The sequence below is a fragment of the Notechis scutatus genome, chromosome 4 (assembly GCF_049901735.1).
Source record: "Notechis scutatus isolate UNSWTSFEM ecotype Mainland chromosome 4, rNotScu1.2, whole genome shotgun sequence".
Lineage (NCBI taxonomy): Eukaryota > Metazoa > Chordata > Lepidosauria > Squamata > Elapidae > Notechis > Notechis scutatus.
In genome coordinates this window covers 98,947,019-98,970,742 of record NC_142012.1, presented here as the reverse complement: position 1 = coordinate 98,970,742, position 23,724 = coordinate 98,947,019, and the positions used below count along the sequence as shown (strand labels likewise).

Here is a 23,724-nt window from a genome sequence, read left to right as displayed (position 1 = left end):
TGCTGTCTCCTTTACGGACTCATTTCTGTTCCGGCCAAAACCGTATGGTTTTTTGGAAAGGTTTGCAAACACAGGGTGCAGCTTTAGTCGTTTTTGGAAATGGGGAGGGAAGAAGGTTACTGGAGAAGCTGGGACTGAAAAAGGACACCGCAAAGGCAGCGAAGAAGGGCTGGGCGCAAAAGGCTAAAGGTTGGTGCAGAGAACTGGGAGAGAAGGCAGCTGGGTGCATATATGCCTACTGGTACTTGCTGGGCAGAGAAGGAATGTCTGCTGGCTTGCTTGATGTAGCAGGCTTGTAGAGTGAGGGTGCAGAGTGGGGAGGAGGTGCAGAGTGACCAAAAGAACAGAGGTAGGAAGGAAGATAGGCAGGTGGGGGGAGTTGGAGGCAGTCCCTGACCATACTGAGGCTTGGGATGGGAGGGACCACACCTGGAATGGCTTGATTGGGATGGGTAGTCACTTAACAACCCATGATTCTCAGTTAACAACCCATGATTCTCAGAGAGAGCCAGGGTTGCCAGCGTCAGTGCAGTCATGTGACATCTCACCTTTCTGACTTACAATAGAAATTTCAGTCTCAATTATGGTAGTAGGTTGAGAGCTACTGAACTATTCTACTTCTCATTAAGCATAAGTTGAAAGAAAAAGGTTGCTAAGAACAATTTCTCTGCCTTAAAATGTCAGAGCTGTCTGTGAGCTTGTAAATGGCTAGAAGGAATGCAATTCAAAACACATACACATGCTACCAGCTTACACGTTTAGAAGATACAAGGTTTAAAGATAAATGCAACACTAACACAAAAACTTAGTAGAAGACTAATATAAATAAAGTGTGGTTGTTTACCTAGGCAAAATTCAAGTTTGGGCTTTTAAAAAAAGTTATCTTTTACAGTATTTTCACTACTGCATCAAGGAGACCGAGGGTAACATCTACACCAGGGGTGTCCAACCTTGGCAACTTTAAGACTTGTGGACTTCAACTCCCAGAATTCCTCAGCCAGCAAAGCTGGCTGAGGAATTCTAGGAGTTGAAGTCCACAAGTCTTAAAGTTGCCAAGGTTGGACACCCCTGATCTACACCAAAGACTCTTAACAGGTTGAACCCAGGCTTACTAGGTGATCAAAGTGATCAAGAGTCAGTAGGGCTGACAGCTGCCCATCTTTGCTTTCTTTGAAGCGCACTAGCAACTGCCATGACCAGGGGGGGAGGGGGCCCTTGGGAGGGGTTCAGTGCTGAAGGTGTGAAAGGAAAGCTATGGGAAATTGGGGAGTATGGACACTGACAGGTCCTGGGAAGGGAATTTACTACGCCCTGGGGCACCAGGTCCCCAAAACATCAGAACAAGACTCGACTGGACGGGTTTAGGACTTTGGGGATTGCTTTCAATATATGGTTTTCGCGCGGTTTTCCTTCAGAGCTTGCCTTTCTCACCCTGTACTCACTCTCTAGTTAAAAGTACTTTTTCAAGGGTTGTTCTTTCCTAGGGGACAAGCTAGGGCCAGTCTGACAATGGCCTAATAACACTTAAGGAATGGAAATCCCTTTCAGACTTTTTAGGGTTTACATCTTTCTACCTTTCTCAGCCTAAAGCCAAATCCCCTCCACAAATTGGTTTTGCTCAGGCAGATCAGCCTTTCTTCAGTCTGCATTTCGTGTTTGTGAATGTGCTATGCGCTTCCTTACTTGCTTAACAACCTGAAGGTTTTTTTCTTCCTGAACTCAGAGCTGTTCAATGAATAGGTGGCTGCTGTAGCTAAGGAGGCTTTTGCGCAGCTTCATCTGATACACCAATTGCATCCTTTCCTAGATGAGGGGCATTCAGGCTCTGATCACCCCATGGCTTGACTTTTGCAATGTGCTCCACATGGGGCTGACCTGAAAGACCACCCAGAAACTTCAACTGGTTCAGAATGCCTCGGTATGCCCGTATAACACTTCTGTTTAACAAGCTGCAATGGTTGCCAGTTTGCACCTGGGTGTGATTCAAGATGCTGATTGTTACTTATAAAGCCCTACAAGGCACAGAGTCTGGTGATTTGAGGGAGCATCTGTTTACTTCAGCATTTAAAGGTACATGGCAGATTCCTTCAATTAAACTATGTTATCTACTGGAATCATGGAAGCATACCTGCCCTATGTAATTAGCTTTTCTCCAAGATCTGAATGGTCCCTATACTACTCGCATTTCAAAGGACCCTGAAAATGTAGTTCTTTACCTGGGCCTTTGGTGAGGATGACTCCTTTTAATCTAGGTTGCTTCCTTAGTTTCCGTCCTCTGTGTCCCTTTTTGTCTTTTGTTATTTTTGCCTTGTTTTTCACATTTTAAATCATTTGTAAACTGTCCAATCAGTGGGAATCAGGCAGCGTATAAATTAAATAATATATAAACGTATCTTCCAATGTAGACCTACATTCGTGCACAAATCAAAACAACAGGATTCCTGGCTGGCAAATCCTTTAGTCTCCTGGGAGATCAATAATGCAATGAAAAAAATAAAAGACAAAACGGGCCATGGGAAGCAGTGACCTGTGACTTGTCAAAGAGAGGTGTTTGTGGAGCAAACTGCTCTTCTAGAGTGTTGGCATGGGAAAGCAAACTACTTCAAAATGGAAACAATTAAAGATGGCTTTAGACTGCCTCAGTAGCAAGCTGGCTATAAAATGGAGGCAACAATATCATGGCATGTCCCTCAAAATTCAGTCAAGGAGAACATCTTCATGCTGCAGCAAGCCCACTGTTCCAACAGCTTAAGCAGGCAGGGTGGCATAGAATCAGCAGAAATTATTTTTCTTCCCTGCTCTAGTGAACATCAGTGATCCACCCTCCCCTCTACCCCCCAAAAATCAGTTTATTAAATATGGAGATTTTAAAAAGTTCATAATAAATAGCAAGCAAACTTCAGTCGCTGGAATAATGCATAAAACTCATCTTAGTTGATTTCACAATAAACAACAATTCCTCAGCTTTTATCTTTGCATTATCAGAGTGTGCATATTTACTAAATAACTACAGATTTGTTTAATCACCAAAACCAGAATTAGACTATAATTTTATGCGTTCAAAAGCAACAATAAGAACCTCAATCCATTTAACTTGAAAACACTCTTCATTCTTTATTTTTATTTTTAGTACGGGCCTGTACAAAACAAGTTTTATGTTTCGCTATCCAATAAACCAACCAGGACTGTACAATTGTGTGTGTAGTTTCCCCCCCACTCCTTTTTTTTTTTTAATGGAAATCTTTTGTCTCCTACTATGCCTTTTGCCTAACAATTAAGCTGCTCTAAAACTACACAGAGTGGAGTTTTTTTCTTACACCAGGGTGGATAATATTTGAGATTTCAGAAGCTGCCAAACAGCCCTACAATCTATTTTCATCACCAAAATCTCTTTAAACCTTGAAAATAAGTTCCAAGTCATACCACTAAAATTTAGTGATGAACTGATTAAATTTCAGGCGTGCAATTTTATGAAATTGAAATGGTCCCAAAGACTTTGATTTCTATCATTATCCTTTTGGGGGACAGGGAGAGGCGTCAAAAAATTGCACACCTGAAAACTGACTCTAGCATGTTGCCCCCAACAATCTGGACTCTCATTTTACCAACCTCAGAAGGATAGAAGTCTGAGTCAACCGTGAGCTGGTCAGGATCGAGCTCCTGGCAATGGGCAGAGTTAGTCTGCAATACAGCATTTTAACCACTGCATCACCCTAGCTCCTAACCTTCATTCATCCTGCACACCTCCATTAAAATTCCCATGTAGTCATACCATCTATTTAAGACTCTCCTGTTCTATTCCCTCTACTTCCCCCTTTATATTATTGCTCCTTACAATCCTTATCAGAAAAATTCTCATTAATATAAATGGGATCTTTTTTCCTAAATCCAATTGCAGGAATGTCAGGAATTTGGGGCAGGAAAGAGACATAAGTATAGAAGGATGTGAATTACACTTTCCCTATCCAGTTGTGATTTGTTATCTCCAAAATGCCCCCTTGCAGCATTCTGAATTAAGAAAAAAATCTCGATACAAATATATTCTTCAAGTTAACTGCTTGTGGGAGATGAAAGGGAAAGATCTGCCAATCATAGTTTTCCCACATGTTCAGGAAATGTGTCAATTCGTCTATTTTGTTCAACAGGATTTCTACAGCATTCAAATAGTTTCGTTTTACATCTGTGTATGGGAAGTACAATGATGTGTCTTTATCTAGTTCAGTATAATTCTGCAGCACATGAAAGTTAATGACTCTAATTGAATCAATATATTTTACTGCTAACGTTTTTTGATATAGAGAATATACCCATCTCAAAATAGCATGTGCTATTGAATGTAAAATATTTTTGAATGTAAAATATTTCTTCTCTGATTGAACTGATTAACCTTAAAGACAGAATTTTCACCTTGAAAAGTATTGCTTGAAAACCAATGTAAAAAGTTTAAAACAGGGCTGCCAATTATACAACAGTAAGTAGAAAAACATAGCAAATGTATCTTAAATTGCAACCATAGTTTTCAATAGCCAGAATACAGAAGTAGAAGACAATCAAGGAGCACATGAGACAAATTTCTTGGAAACATATGATTTGATTGTTGCGTTTCTATGCTGCTTGGGTCAACAATCTGCCTAGCATGGAGGAGCTTGTCAGCTGTGAGTCAGGAGAAGACCTGTCCTGGAAGAATCAAGCAACCAGCTGCTGGCTGAATCTCTTTGGGATTGTTGCATTTAAAGCTGGTTAGCATGGAGCAATGGAAGTTATCCCTCTGGGATATGCCACTTTGGAGTAACATAAAAATGAGAGCTCTAACCCTACTGGTGTGGTGTGGGTGTTGGTGTGAAAATATAAAAAGCCTGAAGCTGTCCCTGGGAAACAACCAAGACCAGCAGAAACGGTTGATTTAAGTCCAACCAGCTCAACTGGTATTAAGAGAAGGAACTCACTGGGAGTGATGTTATAAGCTTGATTGACACTTCAGGGAATATATTCAATCTTTGGGCTGAGTTACAAGGTACTGGATTTTCCTGATGGCCCCGATAGGATTCTGATCTGAAAGATTCACCATTTTTTTAAAAAGAAATCCTCTTTCAATACTTGGTTTGCCTATTAAATAGCTATTGGAACTATTCATTCAGCACTTCATCGGGATGGGGAGTATATGTATTATGTATCTATTTAATCCAGAGCAGCAATTACAGTAGTAATGAGAAACAGCATTCTTGGTGTTGTTGACAAGTTAGCAATCTGTTACAGGGGGAAAGAGATTAAAAATGGAAGTGCTATTTCCCCCTTTTATCTTTCAGGCTGCTTAATGAAATCTGTGACTGAGCTGGTGTTGGGATTTCCCAGGTTCATAGTGTTAGATAACTTCATGATCTATTTTGTGTTGTTTCTTCTGATAATAGAAATTTCTGGCAACCATGACAATATTGAGCCTATCAGAATCAGTTACAGGCATTTCTGCACATAGCCAGTTCAGTACTTGATCTGAAATTTCAAATGGAGCAGAAATGTCAGTTCTTTGAAATGTACTCAACTAGGTTGAATGGCTTAATCTTTGCTGGCCTTTAAACCTAGCCTTCTCAAACGGATTTTTAATTGTTTTTAGTAACTTCAGATTTAATTGTAGTTTTATGTCTTTACTGAAAAATGCTGAAGGAGCTTGGCAACAAATATTGTTTAGTAAATAATAGTAAAAGAATATGTTTCTGTCTCATGATGAAGTATTTTTATTCATATTATTTATTAAAATTTGACTGTTCTTGTTGATAAAACTGGGTGAAACTCAGAAATGCTCTCCTCCTCCTAATACGGTCTTCTCTGCAGTCCAAATGCATTCTTAGGTCTGTTCTAGAGTTAGTAGACCTCCTAAAATAAGCAAAGCAGACAAGAAGCTGTGGGGATTTCTCACCTCCAAATCCGAAGGATGAAATTTATACTGTTACTGGAAACATCCCATATGGCTTTAAGCTACTGGATCTTTAGAATTCTAATTACACTATTTATGTCTTGTACATAAACCTTCAGTTTAGTTGTTTACTACTTAGGGGGGCTTCAGGAGTTCAGGTATAATGCCCTGGAATAATGGACTTGTCCATTATGTGGGGAAACAATCTGGAAAGTAGTTTCTGCTTCCCTTCAAAAATATAGGTTTCTTCTGTGCATGGATCAGGTTTGAGTCCCTGGTGAGAGAAGACAGGTTGATATGCTGGGGCAGAGTTGAGAAAGGAAGGCTGGAAAATAGTTGGAAAGATTGGAAACATGAACATGTAATGAGTTAAGAGCAGTGGCTAAGTGGGGAGGGAGGGAAGCTACTGGGAAAACTGACCAGGTAGGCAAGATAGGCAGGGACAGCAATGGAAATGGCAGTTCTGGATCTTTCTTTTCCTGGTCAATCATCTTTACCACTACAGCAAAGTTAAAGGTTATATCTCCTTTGAATCGAGCTCATTCCTGATGACTACATGGATGCAATCATCCAGGTACTTTAGCACTTACAGTAGGATGTAAGTTTGCCCATCTCTTCTTCCAGCATGTTTTTCAATTTCCCTGGTAGTCTCCCACCTAGGTACTAAGTAGCTCCAGACCTACTTAGCTTTCTAGCTTAGACAAGATCAGCCAGCCGCTGCTAAAAAAAGTGGGTGGATGACTGGACATGTCACTGAAGTCAATAGGAGTTTAGTTCAACTGAAGATCATTAAAGCAAATACACATCAAATCTACAGATTCCATACAGGGTTCTTTTTAAAGGGTTAATCACTCTGAGAAAGACTTGAAGTGGAAGAACAGTCTAAAAACGAAGGCAAAAGCTTATGATACCACTCTAGAATGCTAACCTGTTGAATTATCTTGGAGTCTTTCTGCAGGTTCTCTTTTGGTGGAACTTTCCCGAATAACTTCCAGCCAGGAGCACTATGGATGCCAGACTTGAGTTCCTTTGTTCTTTTGGTAAAGAAGTTCCTGTAAAAAAAATAAAATCTAAATGTAGATGTTTTCACTACATTAACAGACTGAAATAAAAAGCTGTCTCATCTAAAAGTGAGCATTATGTATTACTAATTTTACAGCAATTGGAAAATATTTTATTTATTCTGACTAGAATGGAATGAAATAAACTGTTTTCCCAGTCTAAATATTTAAAAGAACAAGGATTAAATTAATGCAGATGTATCACTGACTTTAAAAATAAGGTTTTCAGATGCTACAGAGTTCAACCATCACTGAAATCAAGAAACACTTAATATCCCAATAAAAATTCTTTCCCTTGATGTTTTATGTTACTCACAATATATAATATAAAATAGAAATATAGTTATAACAGTAAACAAAATTAACTTAGAAGTTTAGAGGAAATAACTTGTTTTGTGTTATAATTACATTGTTGTATAACAATCAGTTATATACTTCTGATCTAGAGATCCATTCTCCCTGTTGAACATAGAATTGTTTTCTTCTATAAAATCTATGAAATAAATGGTTTTTTTCTATCTTCATGGATAACATAAGGAAAAAGCTAGAAAGGCACACACATGCCACAAATGACATTTTGCACAGGTTATCTATAAATACAAATTTTTGTGTGTGACAAGGCAGAGACGACTCCAAAAATTTGCTAATCCTTTACCAGTTTGAAATATGCATGACAATATGCATGAAATATGCATGACAAGAAACTAAACTGACACACAGGAGGAAAAACAGGGTTTAGGAGAAGCAGAAATCTAATTTTGGGAAGTGTTTGGTACCTACCATATATTGCTATGCTGCCCTTGAAGTAACAAGAAACTTGACTTGCATAATTAATATGTGTGTTTATTCAGAGAAACTAACTACATGGTTTAGCAAGCATTGAAGCCATTTGTGAAAGTCACCATTCTTCTTTGTAGAATAGTGGCACTCTCCCTGTCCTGTCCAATTTTTGCTACTTCTAGGAAGAAATAACAATCTCTCTTGTCTTCTGTACTGCAGCATGAAGATTTAAAATGGAAGTTCTTTCAAATGTTGTTGAAGAGTTGGCAAAGATTTAACACACACACACACACAAATTTTTGTGGATGTACTGCATACAACTGAAAATGCTCATTTTGTATTGTCGATTGAACAAATATTCAAGCATCGCAAAGCAATACTATTGGACATACATAACTCCATGGTAACATACAATTTCATGGTATGGCTCTTTTCTGGAAAGACAACATACAAATCCTAATACCTAGGCCACACATTATGGCACTGCAGGTGAACAAATGCCTTATAACCATTCATTTAGTGCTTGTTCCAATGTTGCAACAGTGCTGGAAAAAATGAGTTATGACCAGTCCTCACACTGTGTTCCTGAGGTGATCTATCACCATTTGTAACTTCCCAGTCAGTTTCCAACAAGCATAGTCAATGGTGAAGCCAGCAGGGAAAGTGGCAAATTGCATTCACATGATGACTTGAGTGAGTACACCCCTAAGTGATAATGTCCAAATGGGGCCCAAAGTGTCAATATTTTGTGCGGCCACCATTATTTTCCAGCACTGCCTTAACCCTCTTGGGCATAGAGTTCATCAGAGCTTCACAAGTTGCCACTGGAGTCCTCTTCCCCTCCTCCATGATGACCTCACGGATCTGGTGGATGTTAGAGACCTTGCACACATCCACCTTCCGTTTCAGGATGCTCAATACAGTTTAGGTCTGGAGACATGCTTGGCCAGTCCATCACCTTTACTCTCAGCTTCCTTAGCAAGAGAGTGGTCATTTTGGAGGTGTGTTTGGGGTTATCATCATGTTGGAATACTGCCTTGCGGCCCAGTCTCCAAGGGGAGAGGATCATGCTCTGTTTCAGTATGTCACAGTACATGTTGGCATTCATGGTTCCCTCAATGAACTGTAGCTCCTCATTGCTGACATCATTCATGCAGTCCCAAACCATGACATTCCCACCACCATGCTTGACTGTAGGCAAGACACACTTGTCTTTGTATTCCTCACCTGATTGCCACCACACACGCTTGACACCATCTGAACCAAATAAGTTTATCTTGGTCTCATCGGACCACAGGGCATGGTTCCAAAAACCCATGTCCTTAGTCTACTTGTCTGCAGCAAACCATTTGGGAGCTTTCTTGTGCATCATCTTTAGAAGAGGCTTCCTTCTGGGATGACAGCCCTACAGACCAATTTGATGCAGCATGCGACGTATGGTCTGAGCTAACCCCCCACCCCTTCAACTTCTGCAGCAATGCTGGCAACACTCATATGTCTATTTCCCAAAGCCAACCTCTGGATATGACGCTGAGCATAGGCACTCAACTTCTTTGGTTGACCATGGCAAGGCCTGTTCTGAGTGGAACCTGTCCTGTTAAACCGCTCTATGGTCATGGCCACCATGCTGCACCTCAGTTTCAGGGTCTTGTCAATCTTCTTATAGCCTAGGCCAGGGGTAGAGAAACTTGGCTCTTTTATCACTTATGGACTTCAACTCCCAGAATTCCTGAGTGAGCTATAAAAGGTTCCCCATCCCTGGCCTATTGGTTTTTCAGTTGTGGGGGAAATCAAGTTTTGACTTGAATGGGACTGTTTAATATACAAACGTAGAACGTCCTGAGACCTTGTAACACGAATGAGTCACATGACACCAGGGAGGGAAAACAGCTACTTGGGCCCCATTTGGACATTATCACTTAGGGGTGTACTCACTTTTGTTCCCAGGGACATTAATGGCTGTGTGTTGCATTATTTTGAGGGGACAGCATATTTACACTGTTATACAAGCTTTATACCCACTACTTTAATTGTAGCCCAAGTGTCATTTCTTCAGTGTTGTCACATGAAAAGATATAAATATTTACAAAATGTGACAGAGTGTATTCCCTTCTGTGATATACCGTACATCTACAGTACAATCCAATTAAGAAATTCAACCTTTGGTATATAGCTTAATAACAAATTAAGGAATATTTATGTGCAGTTGTTTACAGATTAAAATATGAAAAAAGAATGAATAAGGCATTGTAGAAATTCAGACAGCCTTTTGGTCATTAAGATTTCTTTTGGAAAAACAACAGCTTCCAAATATTTCCTACAGACAATTAAAAGTCTTCCTGTTTGTTTAGAATACTTCCCACTCTTCCCACTCTTGCTAGTCCATAAATATTCTCAGATATATTACTATTTAGTTTAATCTATACTTCAGCTTGGCCACATAGTATTTCCTGTACTGCTGGCTGTCACACATCCCCAAAGCATAATAGAGCCACTCCTGTGGTTCTGCAAGTTGTCAGGGGGCTCTTTTCTTGAAACTCCTGCTACACTCCTTTTCTCTGAATGTATCTTGCATAGTTTCAGCCAAATAGTTTTCCCCCCCTCTTTGATCTTATTCCAAAATATCTCAGGCTACTCAAGGTTTTCTTTTGTATACAAATAATCCTTGCTTAATCCTTACCAATCCCCACCCTACCATGCCTGGGAGGCCACAGCCACTTACAGGACTGAGCAGTGCATGTAAAATTGCCATGGACTAGGTAGCCTGGGCCAGCTACTATAGCCCCCACCGGTATACATAGAAAACTGCTGGGAGGGCCAGGACTGGGCCAGGCTTGGAGGGCCAGGACAGCTATATGGCTTAGCAATGCACATCAATTGCTCCACTTATCTTTGCATTTTTCTGCAGCTGCTGACAGGCACACCTGGCATGGCCTTCCTACAGACACACCATACCATTCTGCAAGCAGATGCCATTCTCACAATTGTTCAGAATGCTCTGTGCGCCAATGGCCCCTATAAGCAGCTGGCCTAGACCCCCCCGACCTGCAACAACTTTCCACACACTGGTGGGCCCTGCAGTCTGCAAAGAGCCTCCTCTACTCCAGGACCCCCCCCATGCTTTGCTTAACAACTCATATGATTACTTAATGACCACATTGGGAGAGCCGGGATTGTGATCATTGACGGAAGCAGTCGTGTGATGTCTTGCTTAACAACTACTTTGTTCAATGATTGGAAGATTCCAAGTTCAATTTATGGATGCATTGTATAATTGACTTTTGTTATAGAGAACCAAAAACAAAATAAAACAAAAAATTCTGACAACTCTCACAGGAAGATTACTGTTGTTTAAGCAATCCTATACTATAAGATTGCAGAAAACGGCTCCAGTGTCAGCTAAACTTTTCAGCAGTTATCTGGAGTGACCAGGGATTCTGTTTTTGTCTGGAATGATCAGAGGTTCCGTTTTACAGAACTAACCAGTTTTGGAGGCAGTTCTAACAGAGATCTTTCTTGGCCTTGAGGCTGATGTCCCAGTAGGTGAACAAACTGAAGCTGAACACAAACTTGATATCTCAGCAAGGCAACAATCCAAAACATCCCTCCAAACTGGCCATGAAATGCTTCCAGGAACAAAAAAGACAAAAATCTTGGAATAGCCTTTGCATTCCCCAGACTTGAACACAGTTGAAAATCTGTGAGGAGATTTCAAACATGAAGTGTTGTCAAGGAAGCCCAAAAATATTTCAGAGTTAGAAGAGTTCTTCAAGGTACACTATTGTGGGGAGATTGTGCTAGTTATTGTTCACTTAAAGATTCACTGAAACCTACTGTCTAAGTAGAAATACCTACACCTTCATGTACCATTGTAATCATTCCTAGCTTTTGTTCCTGTGCTGAAAAAATAATGGAGATGGGATAGATTTTTAAAGAAAAGGAAGTGCTGTATGGGGGACATACAATTCTACTTTGTACTTTACACATAGAACAACAGAGTTGGAAGGGACCTTGGAGATGATCTAGTCCAAGCCCCTGCTGGTTCAAATAAATTGCAAATATGGTGTCATATGAATGTATACACTCCCTATATGCATTCCCTAATCTGCATAGGGAAGGGAGAAAAGGCTGTTGCCTGGATATTTTTACTGACTCCTTATTTTCGTTTCGTTTGGATGGACATACAGTCATTCATGCGGCATATCCAACTGCAGCCAGATGCATTCACATTTAAATGACAACTACATTTTTACAGTAACGTGGCATCCAGAGAAACTGAGCATTGCCGTTGCTTATGTTGCATCCAGAAATTTTGGAAATATTAGGGTTGTTTTTTTTTAAACCCACCTTTCTTACTTTGCAAGTAACAGATGAATAACCAGAGGAGATGATCCTAACTAAAGTGTGTATCTCACCTATTGGTAACAACTAGTATGGTGTTCCTTCCAGCTCTCCCAAAAAGATGGATTACAGTCAAGTAGCCGAACCTGTATATACCTGTATCCTTCTATCAACATGGATACAAGCGAAACGTACAGATAGTGACTCCATGTGGGAGGAATCCTCTCAGAATACCATCAAAACAGAATTACCTTGCTCTAGAAAAGTTGACAAAAGCTTTAAGTCCTTTCATATGAATACAGCTTCTAATATGAATTCAGATGGCCAGTTTCAGAACATACTTGTGGCACAATGGACTAGTCATTTAGTTTCCTTCTTCTTTACCCTAGGTTTGTGAGAAGGCAGGTTGCAGGAACCATCACGATTAAACACAGCAAAGGCATAACAATGGGGTACATTGGGCGGATTCTTATTTTCTGACAAACACGCTGCACACTGAATGACATTATAATTCTGTTTTAAAAACAAATGTGTTTCTTGCATGCCTTCTTGGCACACCTTTGTTTTAAAATGGAATACACAAGAAGCCCCCACCCACTCACTTCCCCCAAAAGAAGATAATTTACCCTCCAGGCCCACTACATTCTCATGAAGGGTTTGCAGAAATAAATCTTTCAACGTTTAACAAGTTGAAGTAGGAAAGCAATTTTAAACGGGGTGATCTAGCAGTCTAATTGTGTGAGTTCAATTAGCCCGTCATAATCGCAAGCTGGTTGCCAAGCGCCTGAATTGGGGTCACGTGACTGTGGGAAGGCTGCAACAGCTGCAACGTTGAGGATGGGTTGCAACTCTCCTTGCTCAGCACTGTCGTAACTTTGAACAGTTGCTGAACGAATGGTCACTAAGCAAGGTCTAACGGTACAGGTAGCACTCATCGTACATCCACAATTGAGCCTGAAATTTTCTAGTTGTTAGGTGAGACATTTGTTAAGTGAGTTTTCCCCCATTTTACCACTTTTCTTGCCACAGTTGTTAAGCGAATCACTGCAGTTGATAAGTTAATAGCCCGGTTGTTAAGTGAATCCGGCTTCCCCATTGACTTTGCTTGTCAGAAGGTTGCCAAAAGAAAAAAGAAAAAAAGGAACACGTGATCTTGGGACACAGCAAAAGTCATAAACAGGTATGAACTGGTTGCCAAGCTTCTGGGTTTTTCTGTCACACGATCATGGGAATGCTGCAAAGGTTGGAACTGTGAAAAACAGTCATAACTCACATTTTTTTTCAGTGCCATTTTAACTTTGAACAGTCACTAAACTAATTGTTGTATGTGGAGGACTATTACATTTGATCTTTTACTTGTAACTGATATTTTATATCTACTGATAATTTAACAGAAGAATGAAGTATTCTTATAATTAAATTGTATTTTAACCTTATGTCTGGAATGAGAAGTGCAAGACTTTTTTTTTTTTTTTTTTTGAGCTAGAGCAACATATAAACCGGAGGAGCAGGAGGGATTTAACCTGTAAAGGTATCAGGGTCCAATTTATGGGGCGGCGGTGTTGTTGAGCAATTTTAACTATTAATTAATATGTATTCCACTCTATTATTATACAAGCTCTCTAGGAGGTGAACATGAATATACCCATTTATTTACTGGCTATCATGTAGCTCATGTGGTTAAATTATATAGCAATGGGCACAATGATGCAGAATTTGCCATTTTAGAATCCATTTTTTCAACTTAAATGTTAATGCCTTTTGATTATTGAGAAAAGAGGTAAAAAGAAATCCTGAGTTGAAATTTGGGTCACTTAACTTTGGGAAAAAATCCCAATCCTACGAACAAAAAATAGAATTCCAATGACATATAATGGGATATAAAACAGGCTTTTACTCACAAAGCAAAACAATTTTCTCCCATGTTCTACAATTTTATATGTCAGTGCTACGACACACACATACACACACATGTATGTGTGTGTGTGTAATTTCTGTGTATGAGTTTGATCAATAGCATATTGCTCTCCCTTTTTTATAACAATCTTTATTTTTATTTTTTACTGTTTGTAAATGCCTACAAAGATAAAAAAAAATGTGCAAAACATGATATTCCCTGTGACACTCTGGACGCTAAAGTTGGACTTTTAAGAAACAAGCTAGGAGAAGTATTGATGCTTTTGAACTTTGGTGTTCAAAAGCATTAATACAAGAGAACATTGTGGAGAGTCAAGAAAACAAATAAATGAAACATCAAGCAACATCAAACTTTAGGCACAAATGACCAGAGTGAAATTATCCTACTTTGGGACACATTATGAAAAGACCTAAGGGCAGTCCTTGACTTATGACCAGTAACTTAGCAACCATTCAAAGTTATGGTGGATCCCCTCCCCAAAATGTACTTACGACTCAGTTCTGATGTTCTGATGGCTAGGTCCCCCTCCATGGTCACATGACCACATTTCAGTACCCAATTTGCATTAGTAGATTGTGTGATTGCACAACCGTGGTTTATGGTTTGGCCAAAAACAGGTTTACTTCGGATTTTCAGCAAAATGCACCCTAGTGAACAATGAATGGAATGGAACAGAACAGAACAGAATCGGAAGGGACCTTGGAAGTCTTCTAGTCCAACTCCCTGCTCAGACAGGAAACCCTAGACCAGGGGTCACCAACCTTTTGGACCTCAGGGACCACCAAACTCATAATTTTAAATCCCACGGACCAGGGACCCTTGGAAAATTCCAAAAAAAGTCTGTAGGAAAATTTCCCACCCTGTTTTCCTACCGATCAATCATTCTTTATTTGGGATCGCAGGATACTGTCTCCAGCTCCATTCTCGGGGAGAGAGACTTTTGGCTTCATGCAAGGAAAGCAGCAGAAGCAGCAGAACTCTTTCTTTCTCTCCCCCAAACTCCGCCAGAAATGAGTTTTCATGAGACTTGTCGTGCCAGCGCAGCCTCTTTGAGCAGGATGCCTTGCAGGGTCCCAAAGACTCATTTCTGGCGGAGTTTGGGGGAGAAAAAGAAAGACTTTTGCTGCTTTCCTTGCGTGCAGCCAAAAGCAGAAGAAAGAAGCGGAAAGAAGCAGCCTGGTGGCCAGGCCAGGTGCGTGGGGCAAGTTCCCCCCCTCTGCCCTTTCCCCCCTCCCCTCACTACCTCATATTATTCGCAATACAAGTGATATAAGCCTTATGTTCCCACGGGCCATGTGGGCAGCACAGCCTTGTGTTCCCATACAGCCTGGATTAATTGCTTTGGGGGTGACATTTCTCTGGGGACCACCAAAATTTTCTTGCGGACCACCAGTGGTCCCTGGCCCACTGGTTGGCGACCGCTGCCCTAGACCATTTCGAACAAATGGTTGTCCAATTGCCTCTTCAAAATTTCCAGTGTTGGAGAATTCACAACTTCTAGAGGCAATGTCTTCCACTGATTAATTGTTCTAACTGTCAGGAAAATGAGTTTGCTCAAAAATTGCAATGTTTGCCTAGTGACTGCGATTCACTAACAACTATGTCAATTCACTTTAACAAGCACCAAGGGAAAAAAGGTCATAAAATTGGGTTGATCATGCAATGAATGATCTGCTTTTTATGGCTCTTTTATGATTTTAAGTCAAGGACTACTATAATGCTGGGAAAGTAGAAGGAAAATGAAGAGGACAATCAGAAGCAAAGTGAATAGATTAAATTACAGTAGTGGTGAGCGTAGCCATTGGAAGACCTGAAGGGCCAGGTTACGCACAGATCACCCTGGACAAATCTATGTGATTGCTAAGAGTCAACAACGACTTGATGGCATGTAATCATCATCATCACGCAAATGGGACACAGGCATTACGAGCAGCAGTATGTAACATTCTGTATTCAACAGGTCTACAATACAATTTATCTATCAGTAAACTTTATTGTATCTTTGACATATATCCAGAAAATCCATTTAATTTTTTTTGCAGTTAATATCAAATGAGGAAATAGTAGCTGACTTAAATTTATGCTTTTCATCTAAGGTATAGATGAATACCTTATAGGTAGTCCTCAATTTAAAACCACAATGGAGTCCAAAATTTCTGTTGCTAAGCAAGCCAGTTGTTAAATGAGTTGTGCCCCATTTTATGATCTATCTTGTCACAGTTGTTAAGTGAATCACTGCAGTTGTTAGCAACCCAGTTGTTAAGTGTATCTGACTTTTCCATTGGTTCTGCTTGTCGGAAAGCTGCAAAAGTGATTTCATGACCCCGGGACACTGCAACCGGCATAAATACATGCCAGTTGTCAAGCTTCTGAATTTTGATCACATGGCCATGAGGATGCTGCAATCATCATAGGTGTAAAAAACAGTCATAAGTAATTTGTTTCGGTTCCACTGTAAACAGTCACTAAATGAATGGTTTTTAAGTCAAGGGCTACCTGTATTCAATGAAATATGCATAAACTAAATCTCTAACAAAAGTTTTGTAAACACTATGGATTGAGACAAAGGTGAAACTGATACCTATGAAAGTCATTCAGTACACTGATAAGTATTACCCACATAAATATGAAAAAGAAAAAAAATGAAATCACAACCTGAAAAACAAGTTTACAATCAAACCGAAACATTGAGTTTCAGCTGAGATGCTAGGGGAACTTAAATTAAAATGACAGCTAACAAGTACTCTTTGCCTATATTTGTACCAGTTTCAATATCTGTTTATTAAAGTATTAGATTTCTGAAACATTACAGCTGTAGTAAAACATGCCACAGCACATTGCAGCCCTGCAACATTCAAGTTTATCAACTTTTAAAGTAGGTTACTTATAGCCTTATCTAGTATAAACTTAGAGTAGAATGGAGGTGTGTCTTTATACAATTTCTTTTCTATTCATTTTTAGGTAAGTAATTCCTAGAACACTTTTCTCTTTTAGTACCAATAATGAAAGTACTATATGTATAAAGCACCTGAAGGACTGAATTATATTACTGTGTTGCATCAACTCAGAAATAAATTCTCCTTGGTAGGTGACTTTAACTGTACAGTTTTAGCAGCATATTTTACAATACTGCATATAAAACATGTAATAAAAAGGATAACAATGTATGAAATGTGTGTCTGGATATGTACATAATTTGCATTCAGCTATGTGGTTTTTTTTACTCGTTGGTCGTTTTTGTCCAAATTTCACATGCAGCTTACACTGTAATGAAATGTCAGCAAGCAAACAACCCAGCTCAGAGAGCATCTGGGACTCCACAATTCTGACACTGCTACATCAAATACATTACTTCTAGTGGGCATTTATGTAGCAGACCATTACTAAATGCTTAAATAAAATTTCAATTTTCAGACATAGTGTTACTATGAAATGATTAACTTTATTAATGATGCTCAGAGATACACACTTCAAAAGAAATTCTAGACCAGGGGTGTCAAACTCGCAGCCCGTGGGCTGGATGCGTTACACGGTGGCCACGCCTACCCCAGTTTAGCGAAGAGGGGAAAGTCACGATGCATCGTGTGATGATGTGCCGTTGAGAGTTTGACACCCCTGTTCTAGACCGTAGCCTTAGCAGAAATTAAGCATTTGCTTTTCAATATAAAATTGACATTTCATGTCACTACCAGATACAGCAACAAGTAACAACTAACCCAGGAAGACTTCAGATTTTGCCGAACTATAAAATGGATAGTTGTATGAAAGAAAAGTGATAAACCAAGCAAATATGCCAAGATGCGATTTTCTCATTTCTCAAAATGAACAGTGGGATCAGATTAGATCCTGAAGGATGCACTGACAGCGAAGTTCATAGTTAACATTCCCTTTAAACAATATTGTGGGGGCAATTCCACATACCTCCTGAATTTCCTAAATGATCTAGAAGGAATACAGAAGCAATTTTCCCTTCAGGAGGTATTATACCAGATACCACTGGCATTTTTTTTTTAACCTGCAGCTTGTCAAAACAAAAGGTGATGAATTGAGACAATTATCACAGAATCATAAAATTGGAAAGGATCCCTTACACCCATAAATCAAACTATGTTCACAGTGCAGGAACCCAAATTAAAGCATCAACAGATGGCTGCCTGAAACATTCACTTCTACCATCTAAAAATTGTAAATCTAGCCTCACATTCAGCCAAAATCTGTTTGCCTGTATACTTCAACCTGAGGCAATAGAAAACAGGCCTTGATCTTTTTTTGTGATTCCCCATTCAGATATTTGGAAAATGCTTGCTGACACTTCCCTACCAGTTCTCTTTTCCCAAGACCTAGCCAATTTATTCTACATCTCCTTGTAGAATTTAGTTTCTACCGGCTTCATCATCCGTACTGCCCACCCTTCCACCCACCCCCCATTTTTTGCACCTGTGTCAATTGTCTGAACTTTTTTTAAAATGTGATCATTGGAACTGGACATGTTCTACCTTGTCTCTGACTAATGAAAAAGAAAATGGAACCATTTACTTCATGTGATTGAAGCGTTATACCTCTACTGAGGCAATTCAAATTTGCATTTTGCCTTTTTAAAAGTCAGGTTATACTACTGACTCATATTTGATCAATGATCAAGCACAATTTCAAAATACTATTCATATGTATATATGAATATATAGGGGATATATTAAGTAATTCAGGCTTTAGTCTCTGCTGTCATATTATGAACCGCACAAGACAAGACAGAGAGCCAGGATTAAGTGACCCACAGTCTATGCCATTTTTATCCTTGGGTGACTTTGGCCATTCTTTCTCTCTCAGCCTAATCTACTTCACAAAGTTGCTGTAGGGTAAATGAGAAAGAAGCTTGGAAATTAAACTTGAATGCAGAAGCAAGAGTTCTGCTCAAGAAATACAAACAGCTTTCACATGATTATTGCAATCTTAAAAACTTAGGAACTCAACTTTTACAGATATTATAATTAAATAATTTTATTACTCTATTCATCATGATTTGTTGGTGTTTAGGAAATGCAGTTAGAAAACAAACCCAGAAGATTTTGAAATGGTGAAAGCAGACAAAATTGGATGTTAGAAAAAGCACTGGTATAATTCTATAGTCTCTTATACCACTCAGGATAAATGGCACATTTCTGTAAATAGGATTAATACTTTTCCAATGATACATTTTCTAGATTACGCTATGTTATGAGATAGTGAGCATTTCAGATGGAGAAGTGTTTCTAGATAATTGTTAAAGGAGCAACTGGCAACAAATAAGCTATTCATGAATACCGAGACAAGAAATACTTCCTCAATACAAGAATCACAATTCCGGCAAGTATTGTAAATTACATCAGAAGTTTCAGCAGGATATTTTGCAAAATACCAGTTGGCTACTTCTAAAGGATTTGTCCATTGTCATTTTCCTTTCTCCTCTTCTCTACCCATCTTCACCAGGCAAAAGTTGAAGAAATAAATGATTTTAAGTTTATTGGTATACTAAAACATATATCAATAACATAGTGGAAAAACTTAAAACCATCCTACCTTTTAGTACAGTCAGAATTAAAGTTTCTGCTCTAAATAACTGCCATAATCCAGAAGCCATTCCACTGCACTGTGTCAGAAGGAGAGAAGGAAAGCAAGGCCACCATCTATATTCTTCAAAAAAGTAAATTTCTCTTTGATTCTCCCACACTAGTGACTTAAGAGCCACTCTAGTGAACTATTATATGTGAGATTAGAATCCCTGTAACATCAAGAACTGATGCTATAATGATCTTGTTTTCTTTTACAAGCTCCATCTTGTTTTTCTTTTGTATCATAATTTTATAGTGATAATTTATTTAACTTGATTCTGACTCTCAATGCCTGGGTGGTTCATAATTACAACATTACAGTAAAATGAATACACATAATGGTAACAAATGGCAAGCATAATGATGAGTTTTACTCTCCCTTTCTTGAAGGTGTGGATGAAGAGCCAGGTCTTCATGGGTTTTAGATTGTAAACATCAAGATAGAGACTCAAAAACTACCTATTAGTAGGGAGTGCATCCATAGCTGCTACCATGCATGGGAGCATAAATTTATATATTTGTTAAATTTATTTGTTGCCTATTTTGCTATAGGGCTACTCTAGGCACCTAACATAACAAATGTAACAAACGTAACATAACATAAATTGCTTCAGTGTCCAGAACACCGAATACTGCATCAGGGTGTGATAGAATAAAATCCCTTTAGAAAAATAATTTAAAGTGGCTAATTTTTACTCCACCATTTCCAGTAATTAAGTCTTCCAGCATTATTGAAGCTAAGAACAAGTAAGAATGCATTGGTCCTTCATAAAACTGAACATACAGCCAAATAATGATGTAAGGTTTCATTCCTGAAAACTGCTCAATTTGGAGTATGTCATGCGTACCTAAAGAACAATGTAACACTGCAACATTAGCCTGTAATAGAATTCCTTTTCTTTCCTATTAACCTAAACATTGTAAAGCCTTTAATTACTTGAAGTAAAGAATATGAAAATAATATTTTGTAACATGAAAGAGGAGAATGATTAGGAAACATTAGTGTTATGATAGGTCTCATTCTAACAGATATTCTGATGTGCTTGTGCAGCTACTTCAGAGGCCTCAGAAGCTAATGATTTAGTATGTTCTTCCACATGTCACAAAAAACAGCTCCCTGCTTCAAAAAGGAAGTATCACTGAGAGATAATAGATGCTTCTGATTAAAAGGTCTGCCAATATTTCCTGGTGTATAGGCTTCTAAGGAACTGTAGAGGTCAAATTCCCTAAATGCAATAAAAGCACATTTTGCTTTCGAAAGTAATCAAATGTGTAGCAATGCCCACATGCAGCTATGTAACAAGACATCTGATACAAAACATTATCCCATCAATGGGATAACAGTCCCATTAAACATTATCCCATTATCCATTAATATGGCATTTGTGCAAAGCTAGAATAATGCTATCCAAAGCATAAACTACTATTGCACTCAATTTACAGGTAGAAATCTGAGTGGAACTGAATTAAAATATTTCTTAAATGCACCCTACGTTAAGCATTAGACGAAGCAATGAATGCGTTCGAGTTGACCATGCTTTATGTGAATGGCACTCAATAAAAGTTAAGGACATCACTCTGAAGGTTACACACATCCCATACGTGTAGTTTTCTTTGCCTTCAGAACTGGTTCATCATTGATTGCACTCAATTTACAAGTAGAAATCTGAGTGGAACTAAGTTAAAATATTTCTTAAATGTACCCTACGTTAAGCATTAAACAAAGCAATGAATGCATTCAAGTTGGCACACTCCATAAAAGGACACCACTCTGAAGGTTACACACATCCCATATGTGTAATTTTCTTTGCCTTCAGAACTGGTTCATCAGTAATGAAGGGGTTGTGCTTTAGACAGCCCTACATATTACCTGCTAAGATTATTATTTTTTTCCTTTCACAAGGAATTTCTTAGCCTAACATCTTTTAAGTGGGCCATCCCCCCCTCCTTCCAGATCCATATCCTTTGCAATAGGTCAGGATACCTAGAAAGCAATACCTGCTGCTTGGGTAGAAGAGGGGAGGGGAGTGCAAATAAGCAACCTCACACCATCCATAATTCAGAGCCTTATTCTGCTCTTGCAAAGCCCAGGCTTTGAAATGCAGTTGAGACACTCCTTCCACGGCAAGGCCAGCAAGGAAGATCGATGCTACCGAGGATCTGACGACGGAGGAGACCAGAATCTCGCAGGATCCAATCTGGGTCGGTCCCCGGGAACCAGAGCTTTTGGTCTCCCCAGGAGCCGATCTCCCAGATGGGATCCCGCACCCTCGTCCCGGGACGCTTCGATTCCGTCGCCTTCCTTGGTGAGGCCGGCATTGCACAACTCGGGTCTGCGGGGCCCGAGCGCACCGTACCTTCCCTTCCCGCGCCAGGGAGGGGCCCGATGAGTCATATTTTTTTCCTTTTACCTCGTGAAAAATTCCGCAAAACTGGACCCGGCGATCCCACCGCTCAACCGTTTGGCCCGATCCCCTTGCTCCGAGCCGGGCCCCGCTGCGTGAGCGCCGGCGGCGGGGTCGTCGGGAGGCTCCGGGGGAGGCAAGTGGTCCGGGGCGCTGCGGCGACGGTTCACCTCGAAGGTGTTTCGGGAGTTGAGGCTGATGTCCATGAAGGCCAAGGCGGGCAGGCAAGGCAGAGCCCTCGCCGGGGAAGACAGGCTGCCCTCCGCCTCCTCGGGGGTCCCCGAGGAGCTGGAGGAGGCGGAGGAGGAGGAAGCCGAGGCGGAGGAGGTGGGCGAAGGGGCCGAAGCCCCGGCAGCCCCCGCCAGGCTGTTGCTCCCGCTCGGCGGCTCAGCCCCGGCCACGCCGCTCAGGAACAAGGCGCCGTTGAGGAGCTGCTGCTGCTGCTGCTTCTTCTCCTCGCCGCGCTGCGGAGCCGCGGCCGCCTCGGAGACCGGCGGCGCGAGGAGCAGAAAGCCGGCGTCCCCGTTGGTCATCCTCCCTCCGCCGCAGGCGTCCCCGTTGGGCGGCCTCTTGCCGGCCAGGTAGCGATGCAGTCGGTCCCGGGAGCTCTCTCGGCTCCCATCCCGCTCGCCGTCCGCTTCCGCGTCCTCCCCGTCCGCCTCCTCCTCCTCCGCCGCCGCCTCCTCCGCCTCCTTGTCCCGGCCCGAGGCAAGCAAAGCTGCGCCGCCCTGAGCTCCGGCATCCTCCGGCCCCACCATTTGCCGCCGCGGAACTCCAGGGGAGCCAGCGGCCCGGCCGAGAGCAAGAAGACGCGGGGAGGAGAAGCGGCTCCTCACGGCGGCGCAGCGGGGACCACCGGAGGGGAGAGGGCGGGGCGGCTGCTGCTGTGGGCGCCGCCGAGCCCGCGCGTCTCCGCTCAACGCATACAGTTCCCGTGGATGGTCGTGGCGGCGGGAGCGGCCTAAAGGGGCCCGGCTCGCGCAGGCGCATCCGACCCTCTCAGCGGTCCCAGGGGCGGCCGATCATAGAGACGATTTCGTTAGTGCGGAAATGCAGCTTGTAAACATCCGGTGCGGTCTGGGGCCGCCCCGAGTAAGATCGACGGAAGCCTTTGGCTTTTACCGTATAGTCTCTAAAAGCGCCGCCTACGAAACGGAGTTCTACGAAGGTTGTTACGGCGGCTGGAAGAACACGTCTCCTTTTGTCTTCTTTGGAAGAAGCGTTTCGGGGCGGTGTGGGGGCTTATTTTGAGACATCGCCTCTTTTTGCCTCTTTCCCAACCTTGCCATGTTGAATTGGGAAATTTTGGGAATTGAAGTCCACAGATTCTAACGTTTCTAAACTTTGAAAACACTGCATGCTATCCGATGTACTTTCGACTTAAGTTTCTGAGTGCATTCCTCAGATTAATCTTCATTAAACATGAAATTATCTTGTGAATAGGCATGCATAAGACTAATTTAAGAAAATTAGTTTGAATTGAAAGGTTGCATATAAGAACGTGGTTCCCACCGACTGACAAAATATGGTTTGATTTTGAGCCAGAGATGCACATCTTTCATTTGGCTGATGGTTAACTTTTTCACTTATGATTTGAAAATCCCACCAACTGTCAAGTATATACAGACTAGGCTTAGATCTAATTTAGATTTAGTGTAATATATGTCTCCAGCCCATTGATACTCACGTTTTCCCCAACAAATCAAAAGGACTCAGACTT

General features: G+C 40.9%; 1 protein-coding gene across 2 annotated transcripts in view; it reads right to left on the bottom strand.

The window, feature by feature from the left end:
• TBC1D12 (TBC1 domain family member 12) overlaps positions 1–23,435 on the bottom strand; it is a 56,420-nt gene extending 32,985 nt beyond the window's left edge. For both annotated transcript variants that reach the window (XM_026670772.2, XM_026670771.2), the window contains exons 1-2: positions 22,011–23,435; positions 6,840–6,963 (exon numbers count right to left, since the gene is read on the bottom strand). In XM_026670772.2, the coding sequence (XP_026526557.1) occupies positions 6,840–6,963; positions 22,011–22,762 (876 nt within the window). In that variant the 5' untranslated portion in view covers positions 22,763–23,435. The remainder of the gene's footprint in view (positions 1–6,839; positions 6,964–22,010) is intronic.
• Between the last annotated feature and the right edge of the window lie 289 nt (positions 23,436–23,724).